Here is a 13,322-nt window from a genome sequence, read left to right on the forward strand (position 1 = left end):
TGGAAAATGTTTTAGCCAGAGGCACCTTGTGCTTGGGTGGAATCAGCTCCTTGGGTTCAGCAAGTGTCTGGGTAAATGGGGGTTGGTGATCACCAAGGGCAGACTTGGGGGTGGAGAGGTCTGAGTTCTGGTGTTTATTGGTGTAAGCAGACCCTGCAGGTCCAGAATAGGGGGTTTGTGGTCTTCAGCTCCAGTAGCACCGACTGCAGTCTCCAGTTGTTCTTTTCCACATATCCATGGCTGGTTGTAACCAGAGGTAGGACACTTGGGCTGTTTTGCAGTGCTGTAATTGGTCTGGCACTTGAGGCAAGTCCCCAAGGCTGGGGATGCAGCCCAGCACCACTAGGACATGGGACAAGGTGCAGCAACACGTGACAAGGCTTTCAAGATCCCTCTGTGCTGCTTCATAGAGAGCTGGGGGTAATTGCCAGGGTGGTTTGGGGCACATGGGAATGCTGCTGTGAGAGCTGAAAATGTAAGACTTGTGCAAATAGCAAACGGCAGTTGGTGGTATCACTGTGACTCCTGAGACTTCTTTTTTTTCCCCAATTGTTTTATTTTTATAAATTTTTATAAATATAGCAACTGGAAAAACAAAACAACCATAAAAATGCCAGAGTTGGTGCCAGTGGGTGTACAGTGGCATCTGCAGTGACAGAGCTCATCTGAGCACATGCCAGCAATTAAGATGAGAAAACTGCTGCTCTGGACCGTGCAGATCTCTAAGCCTTTAAGAAGTGGGACACTCATGATGAATGTTCAGAGCCTGTCTCAGGTTCAGTAAATGTGCAAGGCATTGCTTTAGTTTGAAGCAACAACTCTTCATGTGCCTGTGAATGTGCTGCCCAAAAAAAGACATTAAAATGCAGCCTGATGGTCAAGATGAGCAGGATGGAGACTGTTTTGGGGACTATGGATTTGGGTTTCTTTGTGTGCTGCCATGTAACCACTGGCCAGTGAGGTCTGGCAGAGGATCGGTGGATAAAGAACGTCAGTTCAGGAGTGGAAAGCTGAAACTAGACAAATATTGTGTAAAAAGAGACTATCTTTGGGAGTTCAGACTGCTGATGGTGAGAACAGGTAGAATCCAGCAGTTCTTGGATCCTCTTGCTGTGTTGCTGTGTTGGATATCTCCTCTGACCTCAGCCTTAGCTCCAGCAGGTGTTCCAGGCTGGAGAGCAGGAGTCCCTGCAGGAATGACTCAATTACCACAATAGTTGCCTTCTGACTCTTAAATTCCAGGATTTGGAGTCCTGTTCTGAATCCCTGTCCTTGCAAGGAGCCCATGTCTCCCACCCATGCTCTGACCCTTTCTCCTGTGTTGTGTCTGCCATGCCTGCTGAGAGCTCAGGACTGTCCCAGTCTGGAGCCTTCCCAGAGCCTGTATTTCTGTCCCAGTTGTGCTCATGGTGGCCATTGATGATGGTCTCTGCTTGAGGAAGAATCACAGGGGTTCCAAGCTTTCACAAGTTATTCTGGACAGGCACTGAGCTCTGGTTCCTCTCCAGCTCCAGCCTTCAGGATGTCTAGGATTGAAATGCCTCATCCAGGGAAGGATTCAGCCAGATCTCAAGATTTCTGCTCTCTGGCAAATTTGCTTTTCTTAAAAGTGTCTCTCTAACCCACCTCTGATTCCTGTGCAGTGCTGAGGATGGGACAAGGGGCAGCTGAGCACCAAAGAACCCCTGGAGGGGTGGCCTGCAGGACAGCCTTCAGAGGGGCTTTGGGATGGGCATGAGTGGTGTGCTCAGGCTGCTCAGAAACCACTCCCTACCCCTCCAGACACTGCAGTGATCACTACTGAGATCTCCAGGGAGAAGTGTGGGAGCTCCAACTGCACCTGAGAGTACAGAGCTCTTGGCACAGAAAATGGAGATGTGGAGTTTGGGCTGGTAAATAGTAGAGAAAAGCGGGAAACCTTCTGCAACTTCAGTATTTCTGTTCCATATTTTCCTACATGGTTTGGCTTTGTAATTCTTGTCCCAAGGACTTAATTTTGTCTTCTTCAAGCTGTGCCAAGCCTGAGATAAGCTTGGGTGACAAATGCTGCTTTCTCTGACTACCCTCAGAGTGTGGATGGCAACTGTGAGAGCCTGCTGTAGGTGACAGTTTGAGTCACAGTGTGGTGGGCAACTGCAGGTGCTGCTGTGCCATGTGTCAGTTGGCAGGGGACACACTGGCATTAGGAAGTAGAGCCTGAAATCCTGAATTCGCTTTGTGTCTGCAGGGAGCTCAGAATTCTTGTGTAAACTAATCCTTCAGTGATCAATAACACCATGAGTGGTGTCTGACTTTTCTTTGGCTCTAAGTTCAGCTGGTTTTGGTCCTGGATGTTTAGGGGAATGTTTCTCACTGTGCCAAATGGATCCGATGCCAGCCAGCCCAGTGAGGAGCCAGCTCACTGCCCCGTGTCTGCCCTGGTGCTGGATGCCTGTATGACCCAAAACAAGACAGTTCAGCCAGCAGAAAACTTCTGTTGAGTAGTTTTCTGTTCCCATAATGAGCTGAAATGGTTAACCGTGAGTTCAGATCGCTGAATAATTCAGGTCAGAAGGGATCTCTGGAGGCTGCTGGCTCAGCTCCTCACCTAAAGCAAGGCCAGCTTTGGAGTTGGTTAAGTTTGCTCAGAGCTCAGGTGAGCACCAAAGCTGTGGGGCAGAGAGATGCTGCTTTTCTCAGCAACAGCAAACTGTGGATTTTTTAAGTAAGAGGGGCCCTGCTTGATTTTCTGAAAACGTGGCTCCTCTCAGTGGCTTCTACAAGGAAGAAGGAAGTGGGGATGTCTCTGGCAGCTGCTCACTGTTGGGCTGGCACTGTCTCCAGCTGAATCACAAAATCACAGAAGATCCTGACCTGGAAGGGATCCACAAAGATCATTGAGTCCAACCCCTGGCCCTGCACAGACACCCCAGCAATCCCACCCTGGCCCTCAGAGCATTGTCCAAACCCTCCTGCAGCTCTGGCAGCCTTGGGGCTGTGCCCACTGCCCTGGGGAGCCTGGGCAGTGCCCAACCAGCCTCTGGGGGAAGAACCTTTGCCTGAGATCCAACCTGAGCCTGCCCTGACACAGCTCCAGCCGTTCCCTGGGTGCTGTCCCTGCTCCCCCAGAGCAGAGATCGGAGCTGCCCCTGAGGAGGAGCTGCAGCCCCCACTGAGCTCTGCCCTCAGCCTGCTCTGCTCCAGCTGCACACACCAAGTGCCCTCAGCTGCTCCTTGTGTGGCCCCTCCAGACTCTTCAGCATCTTCGTGGCCCTTCTTTGGACACTCTTTAATAGCTTTAGTTTCTTAATAATTGAGAAGCAGTAATAATATGAATAAGTTGCAGTAAATGGAAACTTTTGGCAGTTAAAGGAGATGTGAGCAGTGGTTGGAGCTGTGAGATAATCCTGCTTGCTGGGCACAGTTGTTCCCACTTCTGGAGCTCTGTGGATGCCAGGTTGGGTGCAGACAGGGCTGAGTGCTTAGCACTGCTCCTTCCACAGCAATCCTGTGCTTCTAGACCAGGTCCATGTGACAGCAGGGCTTGAAATCCTGCAGGAAAATAACAGGCCACTGAAGGGAAACTTCAGACTTCTTTAGGAAGCATCCAGTCACCCCAGTGCCTGGGGGATGAGACAGAGCATGGGCAGCAGTATCCTGTGTTTTGGGGGCTGCACCGTGGCTGTGTGGGTGCAGCTGGTGGGATGACTCTGCTCTGGAGCTCTTGGTGTCTCCTCGGGATGAGTGCAGCTCTGCATCGGGCAGGGCAAGAGAAAGGAATTAGCACCGGCTGTTGTTTTCTCGCATTCTGGTTAAAATCCAACAAAAGTCCAGGCAATCTGCTGAGTGGTGTTGGATTGTGGAAATAGAAGACCTCATTTCATTAAAGCACTCTGGGTCAGAAAAATGTGCATTGCATCAGTGTGGTGGCAGCAGCCCCAGGGAGAAGAGCAGTGCCTGTTCTGCAGTGTGCTCAGGGCTGTGCTCAGGGCTGTGCTCAGCACCACTGCTGGGCACACAGCACCAATAGAGCTCACAGGCTGTGCTCAGAGCTGTGCTCAGCACCACTGCTGGGCACACAGCACCAATAGAGCTCACAGGCTGTGTCTCTGTCCTGAGCTGGCTGCACATTTACACGTAATTTCCCTGTTCCGTTGAACAACCTCCTGAGCTGTGGCAGCTCCTGCATCCCTGCAGGAGCTGTGGCTGAGGCAGGGACCAGAATGTGCTGCCAGGGGCACAGGCACAGTGGGAACTCCTCTGGGTAGCTGAATGACATGAGGTGTCCCATCATGAGATCTGCCTGCACCCACTTACAGGCTTTTATTGCCCAAAACCCAAAACCAATTCTCTAAGCCTGGCAAATTACCATTACCTGTGTTGTCTTTACAGCTGAAGTGGGCACCAGATGTTTCTTGCATTTATTTCACCAAAAGATGAAGTCAGTTTTTACTGTAAAATTATATAGTGAGATCTTGCACCCCAGGAGTTCACCTGGCAGCAGTTTCTTTTTCCCTGGCACTGGGTTCCCAGCAATGTGGTCCCAGCCTGGGAGCCAAGGTTGCAGTCCAGCTGCTCTGCCTAGTGCATCCCAACTTCCCAAATGCACCATTTCTATGGGTTTGTCACGGGAAAAACTGAGATCACTGTGATTTTGCTTGTCTGTAGAATCCTCAATTTCTCCTCCAGGTTAGAGAAAGCTCGTTGTGGCACTTGGTTTAGACACTGAGCATTGTGCATTTCATCTCAGATGAAATGCCCCCCACCTTCGCTTCCACATCACTTTGATGTTTGACATTTTCTTTGAAGTATGGAATGTTTTAGAATCATGCAGTCACAGACTGGTTTGGGTTGGAAGGGACCTTAAAGCTCATCCAGTCCCACCCCTGCCATGGGCAGGGACACCTTCCACTAGCCCAGGTTGCTCCAAGCCCTGTCCAACCTGGCCTTGGACACTTCCAGAGCTGGGCCAGCCACAGCTTCTCTGGGCAACCTGTTCCATTTTACTTGGGTTTATCCTTGTTCTGTCAACTTGGGGGATTCTGATAAATCCTGTAATGCAAACATTTCAGCCATGCACACGAGGCCAGAGCCCCCACAATTCCCACCTGTGCCATTCCTCCCTGCTCAGTGCCAGATGTCACCTGTAGCAGGTGACACTGATTCTCCTGGAAAACTATCAGCTGCAAGAAGCACTTGAACTTTCATATTCGTTTTCTTACCAGCAAAGTCTTGCTGTTAATATTAACATTTCAGACAAGGAGTAGTAAAACCCTGTTTCTCCCACAATTCCTTGTATCAGCCTGACACAAAAAAGTCATTACTTGGGAAGTCAGACAGATTCTGAGTGACTGTGTTCTTCTTCCCAGCTTTTGATACAGAATGCTAATGCACAAAAGCAAGGAAATAAAATTCAAACTAAATCTTACCCTGCCCACATGACAAGCAGAATGGGGCTGGATCCTGCATACACCATGTTATTTGAGTTGGAAGGGACCTTAAAGCTCATCTCCTTCCTGCTGTGGGCAGGGGCACCTTCCACTAGCCCAGATTGTTCCAAGCCCTGTCCAACCTGGCCTTGGACACTTCCAGGATAGGGCAACCACAGCTTCATTGTGCCAAGGGAATGACTCCTTGCTCACAGTAACTGGTCATAAAATCCTCATTAAAGAAACCCTAAAAATCTCTGTATGTGCCCACAGTTGTGCCATCCTGGTATCAATCTTTTATTGCACTCTGTTTCCTTGGCCATGAGTTTTTTCCTTAACTACAAAGCCCCTCACTTCAAAAGTGTTTGTATCTTTCTGACTCCTTGCCCCTATGTTGAATACACATTGAGGTTTCCAGGTGTGAGAAACAAGACATCCTAAAGGTCACTCTGCATTTTTCAGAATACAGGAGGATGTTTGTTTGTTTCGTTTTAGCAGAATTTTAAAACTGAAGGAAATATCGGTCTGCTGAGCTGGGCCAGCTAATCTCTAGCCTTTAGCAGGACTTGGGAAAGATGAATGACCAAATTTAGAGGATCTGTGGGCAAATTTACCAGAAATCCGGCTTTGTCGTGGAAAGTGTGAGAAGATAAGAAGGCACAGACTTGCCTCTGGCAGTACCTGAGAGGAGAGGAGAGGACAGCTGGTCCAGCTGAGATGAGCTATTACAAGAGCAGTGATCCTTGCAGGCATCAAGGATGGAGCTGGTCCCTTCCACTGCAGTTCAGTGGAAATTTAGGGACAGAGCAAATTTGACTTCAGCCTTGAGGGAGGGGATTTCCAGCACAGTCCTGACTATCAGGCAGGTCTTGGCTGATCCTTCCCTAGGAATGCTCTCAGAGCCTTTTACGTGGTCGCTGGCAGGTCACCACTCGCAGAAGGAAGAGCTGTAGGTGCCAGTTATTTTCAGGAAGGAAGGTATGGCTGAAAACGTGATCCTTCTGGAGTTCAGCCCATCCAGGCCAAGCCCCAGTGTCCCACAGCTCGAGTGCTAAGCCAGGGATCTGTGTGTTTGGTTCTTGTTTTGGCATGGAGGGCAGTGCCCCCGCTCAGGGGGCTGTGAGTACTCCAGGTTTTTCCGTGTGACTCTGTATAAAGATGGAGGCTGCTCTTGTTTTGATTCTCACCTGATTTAATTATATTTGCTTTTTCTCTTTTTATTTCAGTTGTGATTCCAAAGAGCCCTTTACCTGCCTCCGAAGTAAACTCGGAGAAACCTAGCATGCACAGTAGCACAAAGACTGTTTTGGGGCATCAACAAGGGCAAAGGCGTCGCAAAACAGGGAAGAAGCGTGGTCGAACGACCAAAGCGCTAATCCACCACCCCATGCCTACACCCTCCAAGTCAGTGGAGCCTTTGAAATTCCCCAGAAAGAGAGGCCCCAAGCCTGGCAGTAAGGTAAAAGCTGATGCTGATGCAGGCGGGTGAACAGCAGGTGCTGCAGGTCCTGCCATGGGATGGTGCATGCGTGTGTTTGTGCACGTTTGTCTCAGCCTCTGGCTGTGTGACTGCAGCAAGTAGGAGACCCGAGGGGTACGTGGGCTGGGAGCATCCTCAGAGTCCAACCCCAGAGCTGTAGAGAATGTCTGTGTCCTAAAGATCATTTCCATCAAGAAACCGTGTCTTTGGAAGTGCACTGGCTGTGGAGTAGCATGGCAGATGCTGGGAGCACGACAGGGTGGCCAAACGGTAGAATAAGTTCTCCCGTCCTCGTATGTGGCTGGTCTGAGTCAAACTGAGGTGGCAGATCTCAGGCTTGTTATTTTTCAGGATTGTGGTTTATAAAATACACACCTATTGATTACTACGTTCTTGGGACACCCCGTCATCACCATCAGAAATGTGCCATGTTCCACAGTGCCTTGTCTGTTGGATGCAGAGGAGAGAGTGTAGTGATCACGGGTGGTAAAGGAGAGCAGGGATAAAAGGAGAAATATCTCCTCTTTTTCTGCAGAGGAAACCTAGGACATTGCTGAACCCAGCACCCACCTCTCCAACAACCAGTACCCCAGAGCCAGACACAAGCACTGTGCCCCAGGACGCTGCTACAATCCCCAGCTCTGCCATGCAGGCTCCCACAGGTAAGGAAGGGTCTCAGACCACATTCTTGACAGGATTGCACAGTTAGGAACTGCAGCAGGCAGACAGTGACACCCCAGGAGAGTCCCATTTCTTCCTAGCCTGTAAACCAGCAATCCTTACAGCTCCAGGAGGGCTGACCTGAGAGAGGCACTGAGTCCAGATCAGCTGTTCGTTTATCTCTCTGTCCGTTTGGAAATAATGGAGTCGTAGGAAGACTGCAAGGCCCCCTGTTGAGTGCAGAGACCCCTTTCCCTGAGTTCCCATGTGCATGTTGGTGATTCCACAGCTCTCCAGGGACACTGCTCATGGCCCTTCATGCCTGGGGGCACTCGAGTGTGCAGCGACCCTTGTGAGCTCCTGAGCTCTCCCAAACCGTGCCAGGCACAGCTGCTGGAGCTGCACAAGGGGCAGAGCAGTTACCAAAGGGCTGTGGTCTGTCCAGGTCCAGCCAGGATACCAAGGCAATCAGGGAGAGGAGGGAGTAGGGGAGGAGGAGGAGTGGCAGTGAAGAGTGTGTGCACTGCTGCAGATGTGAGTGCAGCTGAGGATGAATCTGGCCAGGAAAGTCTTAATGCAAAGCTGCTTTTGACATGTTGAGTCAAGCTTTGGATATGGGCTGAGCCCTCTGTTTCCTCAGAATGTAATTGGCCAGTTTTCAGAGGAACCTAAAGAACCGAGTTTCCCTAAAAAGAAAACACTGTAGGAACCCCTAAAAAGTGGGAGTTGCATTCCTTCATCCCCTCTGAACATGACCTGGCTGGTGTGGAAACCACTTTACAGCCTGACTGCAGGGAGAAACAGCAGCAGCTTGGAAAGTGAGCGTGAGGCAGGAAGGTTTTGGAGGCGATTCCCCTCTAGAAGCAGCTCTGCTGTGAGGATGCAGACAGGCAGTCGTGGTGGATTACCCCTTGTGAGCCATTGGATAATCTTAAAATCTCAGCATCTCTCAAATTGGATTTTAGGCATCTGTTTCTTGCTTTCTTGAGTGGGTTAATGGCAAACACATTTCTCACCTTGGCAGTTTGCATTTACTTGAACAAGAACGGCAGCACTGGGCCCCACCTAGACAAGAAGAAAGTTCAGCAGCTGCCAGACCATTTTGGACCAGCTCGAGCTTCTGTTGTCCTGCAGCAAGCAGTACAGGCCTGCATTGATTGTGCTTATCATCAGAAAACAGTCTTCTCCTTCTTAAAACAAGGCCACGGGGGAGAGGTCATCTCAGGTGAGAATGGGCCCACAGCACTTTGCCTTCAGAGAGGTCGTTGCAAGAGTTCTCTCGTTGGAAGACGTCTGTCCTGGAGCCTGGTGCAACCACAGGCCAGGGGCAGACAGAAGAGTTCTGTCTTCTCTTTCTTGCCACACATCTGTGTCAGTGAAGCAGCAGCTGGTGGCTGACTCAGAGCAGGGCAGTTCCCATGGCCTGCGGGCACAGCTGTGGGAGCAGGCAGTGAGCAGGCAGTGAGCAGCCCTGGCATCAGCCTGGGCACCATCCTGCCCCACCGACCGTCCCCTGCGCTGCCCCGGCCCCGGGAGGAGGCACAACGGGGGGGATTCTCACAGCTCCTCATGGAAAGAAAAGAACTACCCCAGTTTTTGGGTTTTTAATGGTCCTTTTAAGCCCGTGTGTAGCCGGGTCTGGGAGTGCAGGCCCCTCCTGGAATCCTTTCGGTTCCCTGGACCGTGGCTCCCCCGCGCTGCCGCCCGCCCGGTGCTGGGAGCAGCAGGCTGGTCCCGGCCTGTCCCGGCGCTGTGCCAGCCCCAGGCAGTGGCTGTTGTTGGCTCCAGACTAGCCCAGCGATGCCGAGATCCAGGAGCTGTGCGGCCCTGGGCGTAGCCTCTGCCTCGGCAGGGGGTTCACGTGTTGGGCTCTGTTTGTTTCTGTCTCCAGCTGTGTTTGATCGGGAACAGCACACTCTGAACCTGCCAGCAGTAAACAGTATCACCTACGTCCTCCGCTTCCTGGAGAAGCTGTGCCACAATCTGCGCAGTGACAACCTCTTTGGGAACCAGCCTTTCTCTCAGAACAGCCACATGCAGCGCTCACACGAGTACGACCACGACAGGTATCTACCAGGTAGGAGCTGGGGCGGGGGCGGCGCTGTAGGGACCCCCAGTGCTCCATGTCTTAACCCAGATTTTATCTCTATCTCTGGAGGCAGGGCTGTGTTCCAGAGCCCTCTCACAGGGTTCATTACATCACACCCAGTGTCGTGCACATGCCCGCAGGGCTCTTGCAGGAATCCAGCTGCATTTTCTGCCTGTCAGTTTGATTTCCATCTCCGCTCTAGGTTTCCGCTCATCCGTGCTGTCTCCTTGTCTTCCCTCCTCTCCTCATCCCCCAGTTCTCCCTGCTCCCTGTAATCTGATTATGGTGACTTCATACAGTGAGGAATAAGGTGAGCGAGTGCATGAGAGTGATAACGTGCAGCAGGTGAACTGGAATCAGGAATGAATTAGAGCCACACTGGCCGTGGACCCGCTGCCAGCGCGTCCAGCCCTCGGTGACAGCGTGGCCCTTCACGGGTGATGCTCGTGCAGCAATCCGAGGCAGAGGTGGTTTTGTTGTCCTTGCCATGGCTGATGCTCTGCTGCACTGACTGGCACGCCCCAGCTAGACAGTTTATGCCACAGTGCAGGTCATCAGGCTGCAAAACTGGTCTTAAGCCAAAACAAGCCCAGTAGCTCCCCCCACAGTGCTGGGTAGTGGCAGCAGTCCTGGGGCTTGGCTGCCCCTCCAGGCTTTCTGGGGGTTCTGGGGGAGCTCCTGCTCTAGGAATACCGGTTGTGGAGGATCAAAGCTGTCTGCACCCTCTTAGGTGGCTGACAAGTGGTCATCTCCTCTCCTGTCTTGCTTTCTGCCTCCCCAGTCAGCAAATAGCTATTGTGTTCTTTGAGGTCTTTCCAAAGTTAATCCTTTGGATAATTATGGCTCTGACAAGAAAAGCAAGAGTTTGGAATGTAAAAGGATGAGCACTTAGGAAGAAGTTGCTAAACATGAGGTGTAGGGGCAACAGCCAAATGCCACAGTGCTTTGTTCATTGCACCTCACAAAGCAGCCTCGGGGAGGGGATGAGCAAGAGGATCTTTAGAGAGTCTAGAGAGTGAGGATGATCCTCTGCTTCCTCCATGGCTGAGTAGAGCTGTGCTGGAGCCAGCAGTGCCAGGAGCAGGGAGCTGTGCTGTGCTGTGCTGTGAGGAGCTGTAGGAAATGCAAGGACAGGAGCAGCATGATCAGTTATTGGGAGTGGAGGTTGCCCCTTGGGGAACCCTCAAATAGGAGAAACCTCCATGTTTCAGTGTGGAGATAACCTGTTGCTGAGAGATAGAGCAAAACCAGAGTGGGAGGGAGAGGACTCAGGTGTGGGCATGGATGAGAGTGTCCTGTAGCTCACACACAGGGTTTCCAGCCTCCCAGAGAGGTCAGTGGTGGCTCTGCCAAGAGCTGGGCTGCCAGGCAGGGTGGAGAAGTGTAAGTCAGAATTCAGGGAAGCTCAAGCAGAGCACCAGTTCTGACACAGTGCTGAGACCTGCCCATCCTGAACTCTTGAATGGTTGCAGGGGTTAAAGAAAAATTAACCACAGTCTAGAGAAGTGACAGCACCTAGTCCTGCAGTTCATACTGACGCCTCAGAGCTCCTTGGTCATCTGGTCATCTAACACCTTTCTCAGGCACCTGAAAGAAGATGATAAACATAACTATCTACACGTTACAGTGGCTTCTGGTGAGGGCAGAGGAACAGTACCGGCAATTTTGGGAGGTTTGGGCTGGTCATGGAGGAATGAGAGTGCAGTTGTACATCCTGAAATCATGCCAAGTGTCAAGGTGCCGTGGTCTCACCTTCAGCTCTGCATGTCCTGCCTTGCTTCCTCTGCAGGATGGGAATGTATTGGATGGGGCTGGTTCTTCCAGTAAACAGCCACTGGCTAGGGCTGGGAGCTGCTTTCAGTTCCCAGAACAAACTGGCTTTCCAGGAGCACCCCTGGGGCTGCTGTGGAGAATTGGTGTGTGTGCTTGGGGCAGAAGGAAGGTCTGCAGCAGCCCTTGGGTCAGCTGTGTCCTGCCATTCTGTTTTACCAAGTGAGGCATGGTCATGGAAACAAGGGGAAAACAGGTCAAGTTGTACATCAGGAACAGTTTGCAAGGATTCGGTTGCTGTGCCTGGGCTGGGAAATGTTCTGAATGGGTAGATCTGGCCTGGAGCCATCTGAAAACACAGGACTGGAGGGACCTTCTGGCCCCCTGAGCCCTGGGTCCTGCTGTTACAGGCACCACAGCACGTGGGGTTGCTTTGACTAACTCTGGAGTTACAGATTTTGCTCTTCCACTAGAAGCTGCTACAAGATTTTTTGCTGAGTATTTAGAAACTATATTGTAGTTTCCAGCCAAAATTTATTCTTGGGCAACTTGGTATTTGTGTCTCCCGGTCTTAACGTTGTCTTTTAGCTCAACTTGGATCTCTTTCTTCTGGAAGCAGTTGGAAAGCAGTTGTATCCCTCTGGGGAACTCATCTTTTGGCTGCTCTCTGCTCTCCTCAGCCAGTGTTGGTTTGACTTCATGGGGTGACCAGAGTACCACCCAGCCCTCTGGGGAGGAGCTTGTGGGGACCTGGTGCCACAGCACTGGCACCACCATGGTCACAAGAAATCTCTCTACAGCCACTTTCAGTCAGTGTGTCCTTGTAACAGATGATGACCAGCCTGTCCTGGTCACATACCTTGTTCTTCTCATCCACTGTTGTCACCTGCTGGTTCCCAGCTCATGGGACAGTGTTTCAAGTGCACATCTTCATTTGGCTGCTGGATTTACCTCTTGACTGGTTCTTCATTCTGCTTAATTTCAAATGCTATGTTGTCTGGCCTGACATGGGAAGGCATCAGCAGATTTCATCAGTAAATCTCTAAAATTTCCGCCAAAGGTTTAAATAAAAATACTAAATGACGCTGGGTTCAAGAATGATCTTCAAGCAGATTCATTGGCAGTTGCTCCCCAGCCTCATGTGTGCTGCCAACTGCCTTTCCTCTCAAATCAGATTTCTGTGCATAGAACAAGGCTTCTGGTAATTCATGTTCTCAGTCTCAGCCAGTGGCTTTCTGTGCCTGACATCTGCTGAATTCCAGGGAAATGAGACTGACCTCTGTTCCCTCATGTGACAGATCAGGATTTCCCCATAGTAGGGAAGCTGTTGGGTCAGTCTGCTGGTGGACATCTGCCATGGTATGTACCATGTGGATTTTCCCTGCCCTTTCCTTCAGAGCCTGCCACAAGCCTTGCGGTGCTGCTGAGGTCACACATGGGCATTTTGTTGCCAAAATCATTCACCTTCTGTTTCAAATGTTGGCACCATGTTTCCAGTCACTCTGAGTAGTGTGTTCTGTTGCAATTTGCTGAGTTTGCAGAGTTTCAGGTGCACCATCATTGGCTTCCTCTGCGCCCTCACGTCCCTGGTTTGAGAACATTCAGTTGACTTAGTCAGTGGTGGACATTTTCATTCCTGTCCTGTTTCTTTTATCCTTTGAGCCCTGCCCCAGTGTTCAGCCTGGCTGCAGATGGAAGTAAATCCCAGAATGGTTTGGGTTGAAAGGGACATTAAAGCTCTTCTCATTCCACCCCCTGCCATGAGCAGGGACACCTTCCACTAGCCCAGGTTGCTCCAGGCCCCATCCAACCTGGCCTTGGACACTTCCAGGGATGGGGCAGCCACAGCTTCTCCGGGCAACCTGTGCCAGGGCCTCCCCACCCTCACAGGGAAGAATTTCTTCCTGATATTCAG

The 13,322-nt window shown here is 51.2% G+C and overlaps 1 protein-coding gene across 4 annotated transcripts in view; it reads left to right on the forward strand.

Annotated features, from left to right (window-relative positions):
• SCMH1 (sex comb on midleg homolog 1 (Drosophila)) overlaps window positions 1-13,322 on the forward strand; it is a 51,988-nt gene that overhangs the window by 25,615 nt on the left and 13,051 nt on the right. For all 4 annotated transcript variants that reach the window (XR_001877333.1, XM_017830555.1, XM_017830557.1 and 1 more), the window contains 4 exons: window positions 6,635-6,867; window positions 7,424-7,550; window positions 8,573-8,773; window positions 9,440-9,625. Coding sequence is in view for 3 of the 4 variants with exons in the window: in XM_017830555.1 (XP_017686044.1) it covers window positions 6,635-6,867; window positions 7,424-7,550; window positions 8,573-8,773; window positions 9,440-9,625 (747 nt within the window). In the remaining variant the exon portion in view is untranslated. The remainder of the gene's footprint in view (window positions 1-6,634; window positions 6,868-7,423; window positions 7,551-8,572; window positions 8,774-9,439; window positions 9,626-13,322) is intronic.

The sequence above is a fragment of the Lepidothrix coronata genome, unplaced genomic scaffold (genome assembly GCF_001604755.1).
Source record: "Lepidothrix coronata isolate B3197 unplaced genomic scaffold, Lepidothrix_coronata-1.0 Scaffold180, whole genome shotgun sequence".
NCBI classification, from domain to species: Eukaryota; Metazoa; Chordata; class Aves; order Passeriformes; family Pipridae; genus Lepidothrix; species Lepidothrix coronata.